The sequence below is a fragment of the Anoplopoma fimbria genome, chromosome 18 (genome assembly GCF_027596085.1).
Source record: "Anoplopoma fimbria isolate UVic2021 breed Golden Eagle Sablefish chromosome 18, Afim_UVic_2022, whole genome shotgun sequence".
NCBI lineage: Eukaryota > Metazoa > Chordata > Actinopteri > Perciformes > Anoplopomatidae > Anoplopoma > Anoplopoma fimbria.
The window spans coordinates 38,319-61,770 of NC_072466.1; the positions used below are offsets into that span (position 1 = coordinate 38,319).

At 42.7% G+C, this 23,452-nt stretch overlaps 2 protein-coding genes across 2 annotated transcripts in view; one reads left to right on the plus strand and one right to left on the minus strand.

Annotated features, from left to right (window-relative positions):
• The window catches only part of LOC129107386 (E3 ubiquitin-protein ligase TRIM50-like), an 8,202-nt gene extending 193 nt beyond the window's left edge, over window positions 1-8,009 (plus strand). Inside the window, exons 2-9 of the mRNA XM_054618866.1 lie at window positions 303-429; window positions 576-743; window positions 3,647-3,742; window positions 4,058-4,288; window positions 6,533-6,555; window positions 6,648-6,778; window positions 7,080-7,261; window positions 7,336-8,009. Coding sequence (XP_054474841.1) covers window positions 303-429; window positions 576-743; window positions 3,647-3,742; window positions 4,058-4,288; window positions 6,533-6,555; window positions 6,648-6,778; window positions 7,080-7,261; window positions 7,336-7,797 — 1,420 coding nt within the window. The 3' untranslated portion in view covers window positions 7,798-8,009. The remainder of the gene's footprint in view (window positions 1-302; window positions 430-575; window positions 744-3,646; window positions 3,743-4,057; window positions 4,289-6,532; window positions 6,556-6,647; window positions 6,779-7,079; window positions 7,262-7,335) is intronic.
• Window positions 8,010-9,682: 1,673 nt separating this feature from the next.
• Window positions 9,683-23,113, minus strand: asb2a.1 (ankyrin repeat and SOCS box containing 2a, tandem duplicate 1). Its single transcript, XM_054619021.1, has 9 exons — window positions 22,824-23,113; window positions 21,264-21,374; window positions 20,311-20,480; window positions 19,899-20,054; window positions 19,122-19,367; window positions 16,037-16,208; window positions 10,756-11,326; window positions 10,384-10,537; window positions 9,683-9,822 (listed from the first exon to the last, which is right to left on the minus strand). The coding sequence occupies exons 1-9, from the start codon at window positions 23,111-23,113 to the stop codon at window positions 9,683-9,685; spliced, it is 2,010 nt and encodes a 669-aa protein (XP_054474996.1).
• Between the last annotated feature and the right edge of the window lie 339 nt (window positions 23,114-23,452).

Below are 23,452 nucleotides of genomic sequence, written 5' to 3' on the forward strand. Positions count from 1 at the left end.
TTTCCACACCTGTCCTCACCTGTCCTGTCCTCGACGGTCCTTTCCACACCTGTCCTCACCTGTCCTCACCTGTTCTGTCCTCACCTGTCCTAACCTGTCCTGTCCTCACCTGTAAGGTCCTGACCTCACATGACCTGTCCTCGATGGTCCTTTCCACACCTGTCCTCACCTGTCCTCACCTGTTCTGTCCTCACCTGTCTTCACCTGTAAGGTCCTGACCTCACATGACCTGTCCTCACCATTCCTCACCTGTCCTCACCTGTATGGTCCTGACCTCACCTGACCTGTCCTCACCTGTGCAGGTGTTGTGTCCGCTCCATGACGATGGACCTTCTCGGTCAGCTGCAGTGTCCTGTGTGTCGCTGTGCTGTCGATGGAGACAGTCCTCCTCCCAACGTCAGCTTGGCTCGAATCATAGAGGCTCTGCAGGTAAAACACCTGTCATCAGATTACCTGTGAAACCTGATAGTTATGAACAGGTTAAAAAGTTCTTTATCTGGGTTTAACAAGTGAAACGTTGATTCAGTAATATTTTTCAACTTTATATCGTCACAAAGTTTTGTTAATTCTGACAGGAAGTGAGCGTTTCAGGAGCTCAGCCGGAGTCGTGTCCTCAGCATCACAACCCGCTCAGCCTTTACTGCGAAGACGAGCAGACGGTGATCTGTGGCCTCTGTGGAAGCATCGGTGCTCACCGTGGTCACAAAATCACACCTGTGAGCTCCGTCTACAGCCGCATGAAGGTACGAGAATGAGGTCAATGTCACACCTGTTAGCACTAAGTCACACCTGTTAGCATAAAGTCACACCTGTTAGCATAAAGTCACACTTGTTGCACTTAGTCACACCTGTTAGCACTAAGTCACACCTGTTAGCATAAAGTCACACCTGTTAGCATAAATTCACACCTGTTAGCAAAAAGTCACACCTGTTAGCACTTAGTCACACCTGTTAGCATAAAGTCACACCTGTTAGCACTTAGTCACACCTGTTAGCATAAAGTCAAACCTGTGAGCATAAAGTCACACCTTAGCTTTTTCAACCCGGCTCAAAGGCTGCCAATTCAATGGAAGACCAGACAAGTTAAAAGTAATAAATAAGCACATTTATTTAAAGAATACATTAATGAAAGAAATCAAACTTGGTCATTTATAATTAATAGCATTGTGTGGAGCCAACAAGAACCAAACAGCAGCATGTCAGCCAGGGAAGAGAGATCATGTTCAGGTGGGTTAGGGTTAGGGTTAGGGTTCTTTTAAAGTCTTTAAAGCTGGATCCACAACAGTTCAGGTGCAGCTCATCAGCTGACAATCAACATCCGGAAAGACAGAAAAGACCCAAGTGGAAGGTAGGGGCCAAACATTTACAAATGTTAAATATTTAGGTTCTATATGTTTATAAAGAAGATTCGAACTGGAACATTGTTGATGTTTTTTTGTGAGAATAAAAAATCTAATGGTTCATTTAGATGCAAACATTGCTCTAATAATTGTTTTTCACAAGTGGAATTGTTTAAACGTTTGATCTCATTGGCAGGTAAAAACAGTTTGGTGTTGTTGACTCAGTGCAGATAAGCAGTTATTAGCTCACATATCATCAAACAGTGAGATAAGGTGAGTTTAATGTTCAACATAAACCAAATATCACCTCTGTGTTTCCAGTTTAACAACAATAAGGTCACACGTCAATGTTTATGAACGTTGTACTGTAACTGGTGTGACCTTCACAGCGCCTGCTACTCTGGGTTACAATTCAATTCAATTCAATTCAGTTTATTTTGTATAGCCCAGAATCACAAATTACAAATTTGCCTCAGAGGGCTTTACAATCTGTGCACATGCGACATCCTCTGTCCTTCCCTCACAGTGTTTACTTCAACATCAAATCAAATCAAACTATTGTTTCAGACTTTGAATATATTACATTAAAAAGCACGATAAGAAGATAGACAAATATAGACCCACCAATGAGCTACCAATTTCTCATTCTCTTCAGTAATACTCTCATGGCAACATTATGAGCTACTTGAAGTCTCTGCTGCTGTTTTGTAGTTTCAGTATAGATTGGTGTTCAATATGCTCTAAACAGAGACATCTCCACTCCGTCTGTACACAAAGTAAACCTGTGCGAGAGAAAGTTTGCTTGTGCATACATCCTACGACATTGCATATAAATATCCTCTTCAGGATCAAATGACTACAGGCCCGTAGTCCTGACGTCTGTGGTCATGAAATCGTTTGAGAAACTGGTGTTGACCCACCTGACGGACATCTTAGGCCCCCTGCTGGACCCCCGGCTGGACCCCCTGCAGTTTGCCTACTGGGCAAACAGGTCGGTGGATGATGCAGTCAACATGGTACTGCCCTGAGGCGACTGTGGCTCAGTGGAGAGCAGGGGGTTGTCCTCCAATCAGAGGATCTGCAGTTCGATCCCTGGCTCCGGCAGTCCATGTCGATGTGTCCTTGGGCAAGACACTTAACCCTGAGTTGTTCCCGAAGGCTGTGGCGTAGTGGAGAGCAAGGTAGTTCTCCATTCAGAGGATCGGTGGTTCAATACCCGGCTTAAGACACTTAACCCCAAGTTGCTCCTGAAGGCTTGCATCGGTGTGGACTGGATGATGAATGTTAGTTAGAGTCTGATGGTGGCACCTTGATGGTAGCCTGTCATCAGTGTGTGAATGGGTGAATGATATGTAATATACTACTGACTGTAAGTCGCTTTGGATAAAAGCGTCTGCTAAATGACTGTAATGTAATGTGTATGAATGGGTGTGAATGATTAGATAAATCCTGATGGGCAGGTGAAGCACCTTACATGGTAGCCCTTGTCGTCAGTGTATGACTGGGTGTAAATAAGATAAGATAAGATAATCCTTTATTAGTCCCGCAGCGGGGAAATTTACAGGATTACAGCAGCAAAGAGGATAGTGCAAAACAAGAGACATAGTAAATAGAAATAAAAATAAAAAACACAAGATCAAAATAAGTATTATAAATAAGCAAATGAGCAATAAAAACAGTAAAAAACAGTAAGAACAGTAGAGATCCACAGTAAAAATATATATACAGACAGAAATTATTATAAATGTTGTATTGCACAGTGTATTAGTGTATCAGTGTATTGGTGTATCAGTGTATCAGTGTATTAGTGTCATGTGGTCTGCTGGGAGCAGAGCTGGTTGTGCAGCCTGACAGCAGCAGGGAGGAAGGACTTGCGGTACCTCTCCTTCACCACCGGGGGTGAAATGATTAGTAATGTAAAAGCTGTGGTCCTGTTTTCTGGGTAGGAATGAAAGAATGAGATGGAGGTAGTTCCTCTGCAGGGTGACTAGGTTCAGCCTTAGAGACTTGGAGAGGAGCTCAGAGGAAAAGCACATGAGGTGGTTCAACATCTGATCAGGAGGATTCAGGATTCCGGGCATATCCAGTAGGAGACCCTGAGGTAGACCAGAAACATGTTCCAATTTATACTTCTCACCTGGCCTGGAAATGGCTCGGGATCCTCGACTTGGAGGATGTTACTGCACTTGTTTAGCTTGTGGCCACAGCAGCATCTGAACATGTTGAAGTATAATGATCATTCTGCTTTTAATAATATGATTCCTCAATACTAATGGAAGTATTTTACATGTCTGTTTCTCTCTCAGGAGGACATTTCCTGTCTGATAACAGAGTTCCAGCATCAGAAACGTAAATTGGAGGATCAGATCTGTAAAATGGCGTACAACAAATCCAGGATCACTGTGAGTCTACATTTGCACTCATCATACATGTGGTTAACCTACAAACTCTGTTTGATCCTCTGTCACGCTAACAGCCTGAAGACCCTCATTGACCTCAGTTGTTCACATGAGACAGAAGTTCAACAACCCCCCCCCCCCATACTCACAAAACACACACACACAGAGAAGGCTTGATTGTCTTGATTTTCTAAATTGTACCATTTTCTTCATAATGTAGTTGTCATGCTTTGGCAATAATGTGCAGCATTGTTCGTTCACGCCGATTAAGCATCCTGAATGGAATTGGATCTTACCTGCTGCTCTCTATCCAATCAGAACGAGTCTGACGTGCTAAAATGGGTGGTGAGGAAGGAGTTTGGTGAACTGCGGCGCTGCCTGGAGGTGGAAGAGGCGGGTTTCATGCAGCAGGTGGAGACCTCAACAGCCGTCCTCATCTCGTCCCTCCAAAACCAGACAGACCAGTTAAACCTGAACCTGAACCGGCTGCAGGAGGCCCAGAATACCCTGCAGGACCTGAGCAATGAAGGCCACCTGGGCTTCATCATGGTACTGTCGGTCTGTTACGGTCTGTGATCGGTCCGGTATATTGAGGGACAACTGGGCTTCATCATGGTACTGTGGGTTTGTTGCAGTCTGTGATCGGTCCGGTCTGTAGTGAGGGACAACTGGGCTTCATCATGGTACTGTGGGTTTGTTGCAGTCTGTGATCGGTCCAGTATGTAGTGAGGGACACCTAGCTTCATCATGGTACTGTCGGTCTTTTATGGTCTGTGATCGGTCCAGTATGTAGTGAGGGACACCTAGCTTCATCATGGTACTGTCGGTCTTTTATGGTCTGTGATCGATCCAGTATGTAGTGAGGGACACCTGGCTTCATCATGGTACTGTCAGTGTGTTACGGTCTGTGATCATCCAGTCTTTAGTGAGGGCACCTGGCTTCATCATGGTACTGTCAGTGTGTTACGGTCTGTGATCATCCAGTCTTTAGTGAGGGCACCTGGCTTCATCATGGCACTGTTGGTCTTTTACGGCCTGTGATCATCCGGTCTGTATTGAGGGAGACCTGGGCTTCATCATTGTACTGTCGGTCTGTTACGGTCTGTGATCGGTCCGGTATTTAGGAAGGGACACTTGGGCTTCATCATGGTACTGTCTGTCTGTTACGGTCTGTGATCATCCTGTCTGTATTGAGGTACACCTGGGCTTCACCATGGTACTGTCGGTCTGTTACGGTCTACGATCGGTCCGGTCTGTAGTGAGGGACACCTGGGCTTCATCATGGTACTGTTGGTCTGTTACAGTTTGTGATCGGTCCAGTTGTAGTGAGGGACACCTGGGCTTCATCATGGTACTGTCGGTCTGTTACGGTCTACGATCGGTCCGGTCTGTAGTGAGGGACACCTGGGCTTCATCATGGTACTGTTGGTCTGTTACAGTTTGTGATCGGTCCAGTTGTAGTGAGGGACACCTGGGCTTCATCATGGTACTGTCGGTCTGTTACAGTCTGTGATCGGTCCGGTCTGTAGTGAGGGACAACTGGTCTTCATCATGGTACTGTCGGTTTGTTACAGTCTGTGATCGGTCCGGTCTGTAGTGTGGGACAACTGGGCTTCATCATGGTACTGTCGCTCTGTTACAGTCTGCGATCGGTCCAGTATATATTGAGGGACAACTGGGCTTCATCATGGTACTGTCGGTCTGTTACGGTCTGTGAGCAGTCCGGTATGTAGTGAGGGACAACTGGGCTTCATCATGGTACTGTCGGTCTGTTACGGTCTGCGATCGGTCCAGTATATATTGAGGGACAACTGGGCTTCATCATGGTACTGTCGGTCTGTTACGGTCTGTGACCGGTCGGGTATATATTGAGGGAAACTGGGCTTCATCATGGTACTGTCGGTTTGTTACAGTCTGTGATCGGTCCGGTCTGTAGTGAGGGACAACTGGGCTTCATCATGGTACTGTCGGTTTGTTACAGTCTGTGATCGGTCCGGTCTGTAGTGAGGGACAACTGGGCTTCATCATGGTACTGTCGGTTTGTTACAGTCCGTGATTTACTTTATCCTGGCAGGTGAGAACAGGGACAGTTGGGACTTCCTATGCCATTCACCGTCTCATACTCAGCCACAAACAATCTTCACTTTCAGGCTCAAAGAGGAGGCATTCAAACTTTTTCTCACAGCTTATTAATAGTTTTGACATCTACAGTGTGTTAGCAAATGTTTGGCTCCTTTGTTGGCTTTCTTCTACCATGCAAATGTTAGCTGCCTGGATCTCTGTTGGTAGCTAGCACTTGAGTGCAAAGCGTGTCTGCTTTCCCTGAGATGGATGTGACAGAATTGATAACAGTTCCTACAACTCAACTATAAGCAGACAAAAACAAGACAAAGATGTATCTGGTTGAAAGAGGCCCACTGTGAAGTTGCTGAGTGAATGTTTACTCAATTGGAAGTCAGACACTCTTTTGTCATTTATCAGTATTTTATAGAAAAAAAACATTATACAAATGTATCTTTTTGTCAAAGAAATCTGTTGACGTAGGTTAGGTGAGTAGTGGCAGATTATTTGGGGTCAAACTAAAGTGTCCCAACTGACCTTCATGACAACATGATTGAATCCTATCAATATCATTGACGAGGCTCGTAATTATGTTCAGCAGGAACATTGAACTGTGAGGGTTAAAACTGGTGTTAAGAAATATAAACTGATCAATTATGTCTTTCTGATTAATAGTCCTGAGAGATTATTGATCAGATGTGAAATAAGGTCTTTCTCTGTTTCTTTTTACAGAAGTACGGAACGATCGCTCCGAGGTAAAAAAAAAAACAATAAACATGTCATCAATTAACTGGTTTAGTGATTAAACATTTAGTGATAAATATCAATGTCTTCTCGTCTTTCTCAGGTTCAGAGAGATTCAGGAGCTCCAGCAGAAGGAGGAGAGGATCTTCAGCTCTCTGAACTTTAAAACTGGTTTCAACCACAACGACATTAAACTCACTGTGTGGAAGAGACTGCAGAGAAAAGTCCTGCCAGGTGCACCTGTACCTGTTTGTCTGTCTGACTTTGCTCAGTGGTTCAGAAGCAAAACAAAGTCAGACTTTCCTGTATACAATTCAAAAGATCGTCCTCATCACTGATCCCATATAGCATGCTCACTAGCTTTTCCTTTAGCTCCGCCTCCCAGCCCTCTGTCAAGCCATGACATCATGTGAAGGACCAGGAAGTTTCAATTTCACTATTAGGCCACTATGTCCAATTAGCCTTAAAGCCCAGCTCTCATCTTTGGGTCTTGGTCTGTCTGTCTTACTTCTTCTACCTCTTCTTCTTCCTCCAGCACCAGAGCTGATAAGGCTGGATCCTCAGACTGCTCACCCAATGTTGGAGCTCCATCATGGGGACACGATGGTGAGCTGTGGTGCTCTGCTGCGGAGGCTTCCTGATAATCCAGAGAGGTTCAGTTATAGTTACTGCGTCCTGGCCAACCGAGGCTTCTCCTCTGGGAAACACTACTGGGAGGTAAACACTGCTGCAGGGTCACAGGATTTATTCATACAGCTGTCTCTTAAGTGTTCTGCTTCCTTCATGTCCAGGTGGAGGTTGCTAACAAACCTAAATGGCGTCTCGGTTTGATCAAAGGAACGACCAATCGTAAAGCCAAGCTGGGGAAGAATCCAGAGAGTGGAGTGTGGTTGATCGGACTGAAGGACGGAGTTTATGAAGCCTTCTCTTCACACAGGGTGGTCCTGCCGGTGCTGTCTCCCCCCCATCGGGTGGGACTCTTTCTGGACTATGAGGGCAGAGGTCTCACCTTCTATAACAGCGACAGTCCTGATGAGCTCGGCTTCATCTACAGCTTCAGGCTGGAGGTTCAGGGAAAAGTCTACCCACTGCTGGACGTCTGCTGGCATGACCGAGGGCACAACAAACAGCCCCTGGTCCTCCCCCAGCCTCACAAGGAGCACCTTCTCCCCCAGCCTCACAAGGAGCACCTCCTCCCCAAGCCCCAGAAACACACCGACAAGTGTACTGGCTCAGAAACACATCAAGCTTAAAGGAGTCCTGCAGAGTCAGCTGTATTGGAAACTGCCTAATAAATATTACTGCGTTCATAAATAGTTATGAACGAGTAAGCTCGGTTGTGGACTACCTGGCAGTAGCTTATTCAAACCACATATTTACACGTAGAAGCAACTGTTTAAAGTATAAAGTTGGTAAATGTATGTGTTCTTATCGAGGGGCTAAAAGCTATTCTGTATATTTAGAAAAAAACATCTTTCTCACTTTGAAATTACATCAATTTATCCTGATGTGTGCATTTGTACAACTGTTTTACACATGTTCATCATTATGTACATTTGTAAATCTTGTGATTTGTTTGTAGAACATGAGATTCATATTTGTGACCATTTGGAAACTAAGTGAATCAATTGTTAGGTTCAACAAAACCACTTAGTGAGGTTAGAAAATGGATCATGGCTTGTATTTAAAATAAATAACCACACTTAACAGACTCTTTTACTTATCGTTACAGAACAAGTGTAAAGTTAACGTTTACGTTTGTTTCACACAGGACATGGACAGCAGCGTCCTGGGTGAAAGTCCTGTGTTTGTTTGACCCACCAGCACTTATCAAATGTTCAATAAGTCACTGTCAAACATATTTTCATGGCGACTCTGTCGAAAGAGTTGGCCACCGCTGGGAAAGGTAGAAAAAAATGTGTTTTGAGGCACGTAAGTCCGTTAGAAGTATGACCGGCTGCATTAAGCGACTGTGGCTCAGACAGTGGAAAGGGTAGTCCCTCAATCAAGAGATCAGTGGTTTAATCCCTAGCTCTGCTAGTCCATGTCGATGTGTCATTGTGCAAGACACTTAACCCCAAATTGCTGTAGTATGAATTTTAGTCAGTTCTGATGGGCAGGTGGCACTTGTTATTAGTGTATGAATGGGTGAATGATGTATTGTTTGAGTGCTTTGAGCAGTCGAGAGACTACAAAGGCGCTACACAAGAACAATCCATTCACCATGATATGGTTATTTAGCAGAATAATAGGGGGAGGAGGAGGGAGGAGGGGGGGGGGAGGGGGTCATAGCATCCATCTGTCAGCTTCACACTTTTATATTTGTATTTCTGAATGTTTAACTTTAATGATTTTAGAACAGTTGAAATACACATTTACTAAAACAGTTTGCATCATAAATACAGACTTTAGTTCATAAACTACTTGTGCCTCATGATAAATTTCAGTTTGAAAGTGTTACATGAAATGGCAGACTGGAGTATTAAAGGTATGACGTCATTATTATGTCATTGGTTATTAATAGATTAATGAACAATAGGAGGAGCAGTGATCAGGGCTGATAGTGAAACTGTCAGACTGTGTCATTAAAATGAAACAAAGACATGAAATCACAAAAACACTGACATCTCTGTGTGAATATTGTTCCAACGGATCATTAAACTCATTGATCACTAGTGTGATAGAGCAGGAACACTACAATAATAAACTACAAAATAGCAACAGAAGAGTGCAGGTGTAAAATGTGTTGATGCCAGGTTCAAATAAAATCTAGTTTTAAGTTCCATCCATTACAGAGCGAGCTGGAAATGCCTCCAAACATCTGGTACATTCAGTGATTTAATATGACTTCTATATAAGAGAATCATGAGAACCACGGACCTGCAGAACCATCAGCATCAACCAGTTTATAATCCAGGAGAAACTGACAAACATCTGGAACGTGTTGCAAAAATCCTGGATGCTCATGACAAAAAAACAACACAGACTACTAGCTGAAAGATTGAGGAAGAAACAATGTGTCTTTTCATATTTTCATCATAAGTAAAATGTCGGAAGCCCAAGTAATCAATACTAATCAATACTAGCAATACCCTCCCTATAGTAAACCGGATGAAGTGTAAACACATCAGGGTTCCTTCACAAGTCCTCCACAGATCCTTCCTGGTGCTGCAGGAAGCGGATCAGACCACCAGGCAGCGGCAGCTTCTTCAAACGACGTCGTCCAACCAGCTGCAGAACCTGTATTCTGCAGAGCTGCAGCAGCGGGCGAGGAGGGGCTGAAAAACCACAAGAAAAAACTGTTACATCACTGGGAAACTACCAGACAAACCAGTAACATCACTGGGAAACTACCAGACAAACCTGTAACATCACTGGAAAACTATGAGACAAACCAGTAACATCACTGGAAAACTTCCAAACAAACCAGTAACATCCCTGGAAAACTACGAGACAAACCGGTAACATCACTGGGAAACTACGAGACAAACCGGTAACATGACTGGAAAACTACGAGACAAACCGGTAACATCACTGGAAAACTACGAGACAAACCGGTAACATCACTGGGAAACTACGGGACAAACCAGTAACATGACTGGAAAACTACGAGACAAACCGGTAACATCACTGAAAAACTACGAGACAAACCAGTAACATGACTGGAAAACAATGAGACAATTTGGTAACATCAGTGGAAACCATGAGACAAACTGGTAAGATCACTGGAAACTCTGACACAGACTAGTACATCACTGGAAACTACAACCCTTTTTTACAGACATGTTTATTGGGGGACCATCTGATAGGTTGTCAGTTTTTTATCAGTCATGACTCACCTGCTTTGTCCTTGATCACGCTCCAGCCGGAGTAACTGTCCAGGTGTTCCATCACTCTGGTGCAGAGAGTCACATGACCAACGTAGTCCAACAGGATGTCAATGATCGGCCCCGCCCACCGACAGATACTAGGGGCCGAGATCATCTCACAAAACTGTCAATCAATCACAGAACTGTTCGTCAATCACAGGACTGTCAATCATTTACATGACTGTCAATCAATTACAGAGCTTTCTATCAATTCCTGAAATCCCATATCTTTTCCCATTGAAACTTTTAGTATCTCTGTAGTAAATAAAGTTGCGTTTAACTTAAACTATTGAAACTTTGTTGACGTTGTATATTTAATCGTTTTAAACAGATTGGGGTCACCTGAACGCCTCCCCTTTGCTGGGGGACCCGGTCAGTGTCGGGGAGGTCCCTCTCTGATCGCGTTGTTTTGATTGATGGATGCGGTCGGTTACCAAAGACACAGTTGAAGCAGGACAGTGCGTGGCCTCCGTGGTCAAGCAGGTACTTGAACATAGGCAGGTACTTCATGGAGAACATGTAGACAGCGGGGAAAGTGGTGGGGTGTGTGGGGATGGAGGCGTTGATGTCAGCTCCGTGCTCCACCAGCAGGGTGACAGTCTTGATACAGCCCTGCCTCGCCGCCACCAACAGCGGCCTGAACACGTCAAGGTTTGGGTCGGAACCAGCCTCCAGCAGCATGCGCACTGCGTCGATGTTGTTGTTGATGACGGAGAAGTAGAGTGCCGTGCTGCGGCGGTCCTGGTACAGCCTTGATCGTTCGTCAGACAGCTGAGCATTGACATCGAAGCCCGCCTTGATCAGAACTTCAAGGATGTCATCACGGTTACGGTCAGCGGCCAGGTGGAGTGGGCTGGCGCCAGTCCGCCGGACTCTGGTCTTACTGGTGGCCGAGATCAACATGGAGACAATGCTGGTAACAGGAGACATTCCAGGAATTAGATTAGACCGACCCTGAGCTATCAGGAACCAACAGAAATGTTTTGTTGATGTTTCCTGTTTATAAGGGACCGTATAATACATTTTTTGTACTATTCAATCATATTACTTATTCTGTTGGCGGGAACAGGAACAGTTTGCGTTGGTTCAGGGGGCTCACTGAACCCCCTAATGCATGTTAATAACACATAACTAATAATTTATTCTAATGCCATGCTCTTTAATAAAGAAATACATAATGCAAACTAATTGTGTAGTTGAGTATTTTCCGAAAATATTGTTTCTGTGGTATGGTAGACTGCATGGCCACCCATGACAGTAAGGAGAGGTTACAAGCCTCTTTGGCTCAGCACCCCTGCCTTGAAAGAAGATCAAAAATCCTGTATACACATAAACATAAGAACATAGGTAACCTAAACAACACAAATATATACACAAGCACACACACACACACACACACACACACACACACACACACACACACACACACACACACACACACACACACACACACACACACACAGTTGAACTTAGCACTTTGTACTCCGAGTTTGAAAAGTGCTATACAAATAAAATTATTATTATTATTATTATTATTATTATTATTATTATTATTATTATTAGAGTTAAATTTTGTATCTAAAAAATGATTAATAATCTATATTTTGTCTTTTCTTTTCACAATTACACAATACATTTTTTGGACTATTTTTCTAATATTTATTTGTTGAATGTTGGGTTAGGAAAAGGAACATTTTTAAATAGAAAATAAAAGAAATGTTATTTCTATTTGTGTGTTGTGTGGCCTGGGAGGGCGGGTCTAAACACCAAACTCAACTTACATCTGATTGGCTGGCATAGGTCGCTTGTGTTGTCTATTGTCACGTCAACATTAAAGTATTACAAAAAGCCAAGGCCCCCAACACAGATCTGGCTGTTGGTGACTCTCATTGGTTTTCACTCTCAATCACATTTGCCACAGGCATCAACTCACAAGGAAAACTCAAGCATGTAACCTAAGAGCGATATATACTGATTTTCCTCTATTGCCTAGGACGAAAAAGCTAAATACGCTAGCATATGTAACTAATGTCAGCCTTGTTATGCAGTGTGTGTTTCATAAACACTCACACAACACTATACGGATTGAAATAAAAGACAAGGTCAGATTGTAGAAGTTAGACTGTCACTGTAACGTTGATAGCTGAGAAGGTTAATACATACTGTGAGTCAAGAGGAATTGGCGCTATACATTTCTAAATGTTTCTGTTTAGATGCTCCTACAGCTTAGTGATGTTTGGTCTGAGCATGCTCCTCTCATCCAGTGTTTGTTGCTATAACTACCAAAAACAAAGCACTGTTATTTGTAGATATACCACAAAATTATTTTGTTTGTTATCTGCGTAACCATGAATGAGGAAGTATAAAGACCGCAAAAAACAACACTGGGCACATGGGAGAAGCAGTGGATGGGTCCAACAACCAGCAATCTTTCAGACCGATGTTTCTTTCTCGTGTGAAACAAGAAGTCATTGTTGATTTATTTGTCACGCAACTTGCTTACTTCAGTAATGGCACTTCCATAGTTATATTGTCCCAAAGACAATCTTTTTTTCAAAATCTGAGTAGTTTTATTACCTTGATCTATCCTATATCTAAGTATTTAACCATCTTTTCCTAAACAAAGCTAATTAGTGTTGTTACCTAACTGAGTTGTTTCCTGTGAAGATAGAAGTTTCCTTTGAAAAGACTGTATGCATGTAACGAGCAGAAGTCAACTACCCATATTCAATGTATTCTGACATGTCATGTCATATCCATCATATCTGGTAAGTCGTATCATATCATCACATCTGGTAAGAGGTGTCAGATTATCATATATGATTATTAATCTCATATTATTGTACCTGGTAAGTGTTGTCATATTGTCATATCTGGTAAGAGGTGTCATATTATTGTATCTGGTAAGTGGTGTCCTATATATTCTATTCTGGAAAGTGGCGTAATAACATCATATTTGGTAAGTGGTGTCATATCATCATATCTGGTAAGTGGTGTCATATCCTCATATCTGGTGAGTGGTGTAATATCATCATATTTGATAAGAGCTGTCATGTGTCTTCTATTCTGGTAAGGGGTGTAATATCATCATACCTGGAAAGCACTACTGCCAACAGATAAAGTAAGTAAGTGATTTTAATATTCATGTTGATGTTGATAATGATGCCTTAGTACTGCGTTTATTTCATTATTAGATTCGATTGTCAGAGTGTACAGAAACCCACTTACTGTTTTAATCATACCCTCGACCTTGTTCTGGCATATGGAATTGAAATAGAAAATGTAATAGTCTTTCCATAGAAATGTCTTTTCAAGAATAGAATTTAAAATCCTTCTCCTCACCTACAAAACTCTAATTGGCCAGGCACTGTCTTATCTTAAGGAACTTATAGTTCCATATTACCCAACTAGAGAGCTGCGCTCAATCAATGCAGGGTTACTTGTGGTTCCTAGAGTATCTAAAAGGAGAACAGGAACCAGAACCTTCAGTTATCAAGCCTCTCTTCTTTGGAACCAGCTTCCAGTTTTAGTCCCGGGGGCAGAACACTCACCACTTTTATAGTCAGAGCTGGTTTAGGTTTATAGTTAGGGCTGGTTTAGGTTTATAGTTAAGGCTGGCTCAGGTTTATAGTTAGAACTGGTTCAGGTTTATAGTTAGGGCTGGCTCAGGTTTATAGTTAGGGCTGGTTCAGGTTTATAGTTAGAGCTGGCTCAGGTTTATAGTTAGGGCTGGTTCAGGTTTATAGTTAGAGCTGGCTCAGGTTTATAGTTAGGGCTGGTTCAGGTTTATAGTTAGAGCTGGCTCAGGTTTATAGTTAGGGCTGGCTCAGGTTTATAGTTAGGTCTGGTTCAGGTTTATAGTCAGGGCTGGCTCAGGTTTATAGTTAGGGCTGGTTCAGGTTTATAGTTAGAGCTGGCTCAGGTTTATAGTTAGGGCTGGCTCAGGTTTATAGTTAGGTCTGGTTCAGGTTTATAGTCAGGGCTGGCTCAGGTTTATAGTTAGGGCTGGTTCAGGTTTATAGTTAGGACTGGCTCAGGTTCGCCTTGGTCCAGCCCCTAGATATGCTGCTATAGACGAAGATGGCAGGGGTACTACCAAGGATACACTGAGCTCCTCTCTCCTCTTCTCTCCCTCCATCTTTATGTATTCATCTCCTATTTATGCACATTACTGACTTTGCTTCTTCCCGGAGTCTTTGTGCTTTCTCGCCTCGCAGGTTCCCATGAACCGTGGTTATATCTGGACCGTGGTTGTGTCTACTGCCGTGGCCCTGCTGACACCCACTGCTACTACCATTATTATTATCAGTCACATTACTATTGCTATTCCCTATACAATTACTGCTCTTATCAATATTATTATTCTCTTATATCCACTGCTGCTGTTATTATTAGTAGTCCTTCATTTTTTCCATCATGATTCTGCTTACTACTCTTATTATATGAATCATTCATGTCATATGCATTGAATGTGTTGTATCTCTGTTATGTTGTTCATTCTGGTCACATGAAATCTATTGCATTTCTGTTCATCCTGGGAGAGGGATCCCTCCTCTGTTGCTCTCCCTGGTAAGTGATGTCATATCATCATATCCGGTAAGTAGTGTATTATCATCCTATCTGTTAAGTAATGTCATATCATTGTATCTGGTAAGTGTTGTCATTATCTTATCTTGTAAGTGGTGTCCTATTATCTTATCTGGTAAGTGGGGTAATATCTTCATATCTGGTAGATGGTGTCATCTACATTATTTTCTGGTAAGGGGTGTCATATCATCATATCTGGTTAGTGGGGTCATATGTTCGTATCTGGTAAGCAGTATCCTTTTTTTGTTTATGTCATTCCTATACACTTGCCATATAGTCTAAGCTGTCTGTTTCATTCCCACTTTATAAGTATGCATTCCTTTTGGGGACATTTTAGGCTGTGTTTTATTTCCATTTTGAGAGATTTATCCTACTGCTGCTCAGGGCAGACATCCTTCAATTACAAATCTCCCAGTAGAATCTAAGCACTTTATACTTTCTGTCAAAACATTATCATCACACATTATCTGTGTATAATAAACATTTATCTTTTTTTCATTTACTTGTCTCTCCTGATTTAATTCGGTTACACATAGTTACCTTCTGGTGGGTTCTGGGTAGGGTTATAGGTGAATGATTGGTTTTGAATGATGGTATAAGGGTAGGGTTGTATTTGAAAAAAAAAAGTTTGGGTTTAAAAGGTTAAGGCTGGGACACTCTTTAGTCCCATTTAAACTCCATGAACTAATATAATTTAAGCCTGAATATGATTTTGGGAAATTAAGCCGTCTAGAAGGCACTCATGTTGAAAATAATTTAGATATACATTAATCTGATAAACACTAATACAATTTAGAAAATTTAATTCATAAATGTTTCTGTTTTTTAACTGATATTCTTGAAATTTCAAGTGTTAAACTTATAATCATCCATAACATAACACCCAGTTCGATAGAGCTGTTGATTGAAATGAGCGTCTTCACTCTCTACAACAATGGCTGTGGTCTGGGGCACTTGGTTTCTGCTAAACCTCCCTACTCTCTTAATTCAGTTCTGTTGTTATTAAAATATGGCAGACAATAGTCAGTGTGCATACATGTCACTTCCTCTCTGAGCAGCGACATGAATCGGTAATAACCCAGACTTTCCAGGTTTGTTGGCATTTGCGTTCTGAGAGAGGAGGAGCTCCACAATTTCTTCATGTCCATTTTTAGAAGCTTCATACAGAGCGGTTGCTCCATCAGCAGCCTGACCATTAATGTCTGCACCTGTAGGGAGACAGAGTTTGGTGTTCAGGTTTCAGGGCTCAGGATTCCAAGTTGGTACAGTGGTTCTCAAAGTGGAGGGTTTATGTCATGGGAAGCAAATCTTGTAATATCATATAGTTTTTTTTTAGGGGGAGTTTTTCCATATCCGATGCAAGGGTCTGAGAACAGAGGTTGTTTTTTTCTGTACAGATTGTAAAGTCCTCCAGGGAAAATTCATGATTTGAAAAAGGGCTGTACAAAAAAATTAAATTGAATTGTTGTTGACCTCATGAAGGATAGTCTAGGGTATGTCAACATACTGTTTCCATAATAGGAACTTTTCACGGGACAAGAACCTATGAGGAACTCAGGAACTTTACCTGTGTTTCAACCAGTGGAACCAGGCACTACATTTAGTTCCTGAAAAATAGTAACCCCTAGCCAGTAAAAGAGGGCCCTGCTCCCCTAATTCTAATGTATAGGGTATCATTGTTCTCTCTGCAGCTGCAGAAGTGAAGAACACTACTCCATTTTTCTGCCAGATGTAATTGAACTAAACTGAAATTTAACTGAGCTGAACTTTGCCCCAAAATACTCTAAACTCCACGAAACATCTCTACAGGATTCAGGAATTTACTAGAGGAGGAAGCATCTCTCTCTAATCAGAAAATAATTTGCCTACTACAGTGGGTACGGAAAGTATTCAGACCCCTTTAAATTTTTCACTCTTTGTTTCATTGCAGCCATTTGCTAAAATCGAAAAAGTTCATTTTTTTCGCATTAATGTACACTCAGCAACCCATCTTGACAGAAAAAACAGAAATGTAGAACTTTTTGCAAATTTATTAAAAAAGAAAAACTGAAATATCACATGGTCATAAGTATTCAGACCCTTTGCTGTGACACTCATATTTAACTCACATGCTGTCCATTTCTTCTGATCCTCCTTGAGATGGTTCTACTCCTTCATTGGAGTCCAGCTGTGTTTAATTAAACTGATTGGACTTGATTAGGAAAGGCACACACCTGTCTATATAAGACCTTACAGCTCACAGTGCATGTCAGAACAAAGGAGAATCATGAGGTCGAAGGAACTGCCCAAGGAGCTCAGAGACAGAATTGTGGCAAGGCACAGATCTGGCCAAGGTTACAAAATAATTTCTGCAGCACTCAAGGTTCCTAAGAGCACAGTGGCCTCCATAATCCTTAAATGGAAGAAGTATGGGATGACCAGAACTCTTCCTAGACCTGGCCGTCCAGCCAAACTGAGCAATCGTGGGAGAAGAGCCTTGGTGAGAGAGGTAAAGAAGAACCCAAAGATCACTGTGGCTGAGCTCCAGAGATGCAGTAGGGAGATGGGAGAAAGTTCCACAAAGTCAACTATCACTGCAGCCCTCCACCAGTCGGGGCTTTATGGCAGAGTGGCCCGACGGAAGCCTCTCCTCAGTGCAAGACATATGAAAGCCCGCATAGAGTTAAAAAAAACACATGGAGGACTCCCAAAATATGAGAAATAAGATTCTCTGGTCTGATGAGACCAAGATTGAACTTTTGGCGTTAATTCTAAGCGGTATGTGTGGAGAAAACCAGGCACTGCTCATCACCTGCCCAATACAATCCCAACAGTGAAACATGGTGGTGGCAGCATCATGCTATGGGGGTGTTTTTCAGCTGCAGGGACAGGACGACTGGTTGCAATTGAAGGAAAGATGAATGCGGCCAAGTACAGAGATATCCTGGAAGAAAACCTCCTCCAGAGTGCTCAGGACCTCAGACTGGGCCGAAGGTTCACCTTCCAACAAGACAATGACCCGAAGCACACAGCTAAAATAACAAAGGAGTGGCTTCGGAACAAGTCTGTGACCATTCTTGACTGGCCCAGCCAGAGCCCTGACCTAAACCCAATTGAGCATCTCTGGAGAGACCTGAAAATGGCTGTCCACCAACGTTCACCATCCAACCTGACAGAACTGGAGAGGATCTGCAAGGAAGAATGGCAGAGGATCCCCAAATCCAGGTGTGAGAAACTTGTTGCATCATTCCCAAGAAGACTCATGGCTGTACTAGCTCAAAAGGGTGCTTCTACTCAATACTGAGCAAAGGGTCTGAATACTTATGACCATGTGATATTTCAGTTTTTCTTTTTTAATAAATTTGCAAAAATTTCTACATTTCTGGTTTTTTCTGTCAAGATGGGTTGCTGAGTGTACATTAATGCAAAAAAAATGAACTTTTTCGATTTTAGCAAATGGCTGCAATGAAACAAAGGGTGAAAAATTTAAAGGGGTCTGAATACTTTCCGTACCCACTGTATACTGTAGTGTATTTTATCATATTCTGCTATACCTTGTTGTAATGAGGCCATGAAGTTGTTGCATGCTGTGTGATGTTGACCAGTCAGGGTTCTTAAGAGCTGCCCTGATAATGACCTCATGACCAACGTATGGGATGACAACCTTGTTTATAGTGATGTTTACACAGATGGAAGATTTTGGGTTCTCAGGAACATATTTCAAAAAGTGTATGTTTCAAGGTGTCTGAATGATGTATTTACTGCTCAACATGTGTTTTGCCTTTGTGCACATTGAAGGGATGCACAACACAGATATAAGTCCAGCCTGAAGGCTGAGAGCCTCAGTCCATGCTGAATCTCTGTATGGGCTCCATTCTGCGCAGGATGATTTCTGATGCATTGATTCAATAAAGAAATTGTTGAAACTGCATCAGCGGACCTGGACATCTTCCTTCATCCTTTGACATCAACTTATTTACTACACTACTCTTGTGGTTGTTTACATTGAGATGTAGTTTTTAGTACCCTGATTAGACCTGCTCTATGATTGTTGTGTGCTTTTTATTCTACACACTACTACGGTTACAGTTAGCAGAAGCAGTAGCAGTAGAAAAATAAGATTAACCATCCCCAACACGTACCGTGTTTGATGAGGAGGCGCAGGGTGGCGAGCTGCCCGCTCTGAGCTGCAGTGAACAGCGGTGAGATGCCGTACATGTTGGAGATGTTGTGTTTGGCTCCAGCCTTCAGCAGCATCTCACAGATCTCCGGGTTGTTTCGACATGCGGCTTCGTGCAGGGCGGTGCAACCCCAAACACAGTGAGTGTTCACCGCCGCACCGTGATTCAACAACACCGCAACCATCGCAGGGATGCTCCTCTCGCAGGCTGCAGAGAAAGAAAACAAGAGTTTATTAAAAGGAAATATACTCACTACTTTCTCCGGATTCTGTCTACACCAGGTGAGTCAAGATCACAACCTATCAGAAAAATATTAACTCTTTAAGACCTTTAGAGTTATACCAAGAACACGGAGACCAAGCTGTCAGGTTCTGTTAAAATAACACGTGGACTCCTCAAAGCTAGTTATGGTCAACAGTGAACAACTGTTCTGAAACAGAGCTCAACATATTTGGTTTCAAGAGATACTAATAGTTCTGGTCTTGGTCTTGGGAATCAGTGGGTACTCTGTTTATAAAGGCAAAGCACTTTATAAAGGCAAAGCACTATTAAAAAAATATGAAATAAAGAGTACCAAAATCTAATAATTTTGTATCCTATGAACAGCAGACAACTGATTTATTATTTTAAGGATAACATGGCTCCTTTAGTGAAGTCTGTGTATGTCTTCAGGTGAACTGTGATGTGTTCATGTAAATCTTTTGTTGGGACTGTGACTTATTTTCCTGTAAGATTCACCTCTGTAAAGGGGAGTCTCTTTGTCATAGTCTGGGATGTTGGGGTCCAGTCCATTTTCCAGCAGCACCTGAACACATTGCAGCTGGTCTTTGCTGACAGCTACAAGCAGCGCCGTCTCACCGCGTTCCGTTCTTTTGTTGATCATTCCCGGCTGAGCTGGGCACAAAATGCAAAAAGGGACTTCTTTGGATTTTGTTGTGATGTGTGTGTGTGTGTGTGTGTGTGTGTGTGTGTGTGTGTGTGTGTGTGTGTGTGTGTGTGTGTGTGTGTGTGTGTGTGTGTGTGTGTGTGTGTGTGTGTGTGTGTGTGTGTGTGTGTGTGTGTGTGTGTGTGTGTGTGAGAGAGAGAGAGAGTGTGTGTGTGTGTGTGTGTGTGTGTGTGTGTGTGTGTGTGTATTTGTGTACAAATGTACCTGACAGCAGTACTTGCAAACAGGTTTCCTGACCATACCAAGCCGCCTGGTGGATCGCAAGCCAGCCTGGTTTACTTGGCAGCATAAGGTTTGTTCCCAGACACATTGCCAACGCTTTCACTCTGCTCGCGTCACCGACACGGATTGCTTTGAACAGAGGCTCCTCCTCCCTGCAGGGAAAATATACATGAGCCACCCGTCTTACCTGAGCTCTCCACCTCACCCGTCTCAACTGATCTATCAATCCTCCCTTGTCCCCCCTATCTAACTTGCTAAAACCCTCTCACCTGACCTCTCAACCTCTCATGACTCTCAAACACACCCAAAATATGAACACCTCTTCATGTCGCTACTTCAGCCAGTTGTTAATATCCATTCTGTCACCTGCTCCGTTCACTGTGACATGTTCTTACCCCCCTACCCTCCTACTCCCTCCTGCAGGCTGTTCCTGCGGTGTATGTATGTGAATGAATGTTAGTTAGAGTCCTGATGGGCAGGTGGCACCTCACATGGTAGCCCCTGTCATCAGTGTACGAATGGGTGTGAATGGGTGAATGATGACATGTAGTGTTAAAGCACTTTGAGTGGTCGGAAGACTAGAAAATAGCTTTACAAGTACAGTCCATTTACCATTTGCCATTTCATTCCAGGGTGGCAAATGCCTATGTTTACCAAAACAATGTAAACCTAACCAAGTGGTTTGTTGCCTAAACCTAAGTGACGCCAACACGGCCTGACTAAACGTCCGCATGTGACGAGTTGGGAAAGAGAACTGGGTGATTGAGCAGCCCATCTACACTCATTCCTTGCCTCTTTAGGTAGCATTAGCCTACCGTTCCAGTCTGTGTTCTTGCCTGACCCCCTTCTGGATTCTGGTTTCACTTGCAGAGATGCAACAGTTGGTACAGGTGGTTCCTCGTCCAGAGATGGTTCATGAACAGAACTTGACTCACTCTTCAGGTTCTGGAGCTATGAAGGCCAGACTGCCATCAGCTTTGCGATACTCCACCATGCGCTTCCCAGAACCCGTCATGAAGTGACTGACTGTCCCATCAAAAGTCTTCCTGTGTCAGCAACACAAAGACAACAGCCAATCAGAGCACAGAGAATGACACAACATCGAGTCCCATTTTAATGCAAATAAACTTCTGTCTTCACATGAAGTTAGGTTTAGGAAAACAAAAAACAGTTTAGGAAAAGAGAATGGTTGATATAACTTGACCGACTAATAACTCTCGAGACTAAAGACTATAGCTCGGTATTGGCACTGATTTCCCCAATCGATTTGATTCTGATTTGCAAGGTCCTAATTCAATATTATTTGTAAAATAATATAAATTAATTTACAGATATATCAGTTTGTGCTGGGTGCTACACCCATTCTTTAGGTATTACCAATTTCTCTTTAGATTTTTCATAAACAACCAAATCAGAGAGTAAAGGCTAGGAATTAAGCATTAAGAGGAAGACATATTAACTGCGTACCCTTCTCACTCACGGTTAAATATTTTGAACACAACAGTTAATAACAATTGATAACCCACAATTAACTCTCTTTAACAGCATACAACACTAACAACACTATTTGACACATAGAAAAATGTAAACTAATAATTGTACATTTACAAATTTACACTACCAAACGGCATGCTGGGTAACGTTATACCTAACCGTTACCCAGCATGCCTAACAGTATACTAACAGCTGGGAGAGGCTCTGTCACCACTGAACATTCAAGACCAGAAAAGAGAGATGGAGGATGAATAAAGAGAGATGGGAGATGCAATTAAAGAACTTAAAGAAAAAAAGGAGGTGTTGGAAGACGGAGAGAACGACTTTGTTCGTTAGATTCAAGGCCGTCAGTAGCGCCAGTTAAAAATCCTTAGATCTATCCATACATCCATCCATAGTGTTCCGCTTATCCGAGCCGAGTCTCAGAGGCAGCAGGCTTAGGAGGTATTCCAAACTTTCAGGCTTTCCTTTGGAACCCCGAAGCATTACATGATACTGGGCTGGAATAGAGACTGAGGCTGCATGGCCTACAAAATAAAATGGCCGACGGTGTAAAACTATGAAATCGGCTGAATCAATGATGGCTACTGGGATGTCTGGGTTTGCAAAACTTGATCCATGCAGGACTCTGTTCAACAAGACTGACAATGAAAGTCAGAAATATACAAAGATACCTCTGAGGTGAAAACAAAATAATAAATCACCAGCAATTGTTAAAAGAAACTAAACCTCTTCAATCCAACCGCTGGGTAGAATAAAGGAGGCCCAAAGACAAAGGATCAAACTCAATATTTAGAACCCAGGTGCAGTGACGCTTTTCTCAATCAAACTTTCTTCTTTTGGTGAAACCTATTTAAATGGATATTATTGAAGGAATGAACTAGATCAATATGACGGGTAATTACTAACTTTTTAACAGTAGTGTAAAGTACTCAAGTACGATATACTGTTGCTTATACTCATAATATGGAGAATAATAAAAAACTTGTGAGATTACATACGGATCAGGAGGCTCCTCCCTCGGGGGATTTGGAGAGCTGTAGTTTGCAGGTGGACATTGGGAGCTGTGCCTTGATTGGTTAGTGTTTCTGGATGCAGGGTTCAGGCTGCTGCTGTCAGGTTGGTGAGGAGTTGTGTTGGCAAAAGCAGAGGTGACGTCATTGGAGGCGTTGCCGGGTGAGTCAGTCAGACTGCGCTCGATGGCGAGCTGCAGCAGCTCCTCATCACTCAGGTTACTGTAGAGAGAATAATCCTCGAAGGCCTCAGAGCGAGAGACGCCTGCTGCTGCCATGACGGAGCTGTGAGGTCAGAGGGTTAAGAAACTGTCAGAAGAAAAACACATAAGAGATCAAAGAGTTCAGCGACAGACAACTGACCGCAGCACTGACATTATACAAGTCTGAAGAGATAAAACATCAGACAACAGACAATAGACAGCAGGACTGACATTATACAAGTCTGTAGAGATAAAACATCAGACAACAGACAATAGACAGCAGGACTGACATTATACAAGTCTGTAGAGATAAAACATCAGACAACAGACAATAGACAGCAGCACTGACATTATACAAGTCTGAAGAGATAAAACATCAGACATCAGCACTGACATTATACAAGTCTGAAGAGA

Bases quoted from the DNA above. Each gene is read 5' to 3' on its own strand.
- asb2a.1 (XM_054619021.1), bottom strand. From the start codon at position 23,113: ATGGCAGCAGCAGGCGTCTCTCGCTCTGAGGCCTTCGAGGATTATTCT. The intron at 21,375-22,823 runs GTATGTAATCTC...TTGCTGACACAG, and splicing joins AGGGAGGAGCCTCCTGATCC to GAAGACTTTTGATGGGACAG. The intron at 20,481-21,263 runs GTGAGTCAAGTT...TTTTCCCTGCAG, and splicing joins ATAGCTCCAGAACCTGAAGA to GGAGGAGGAGCCTCTGTTCA.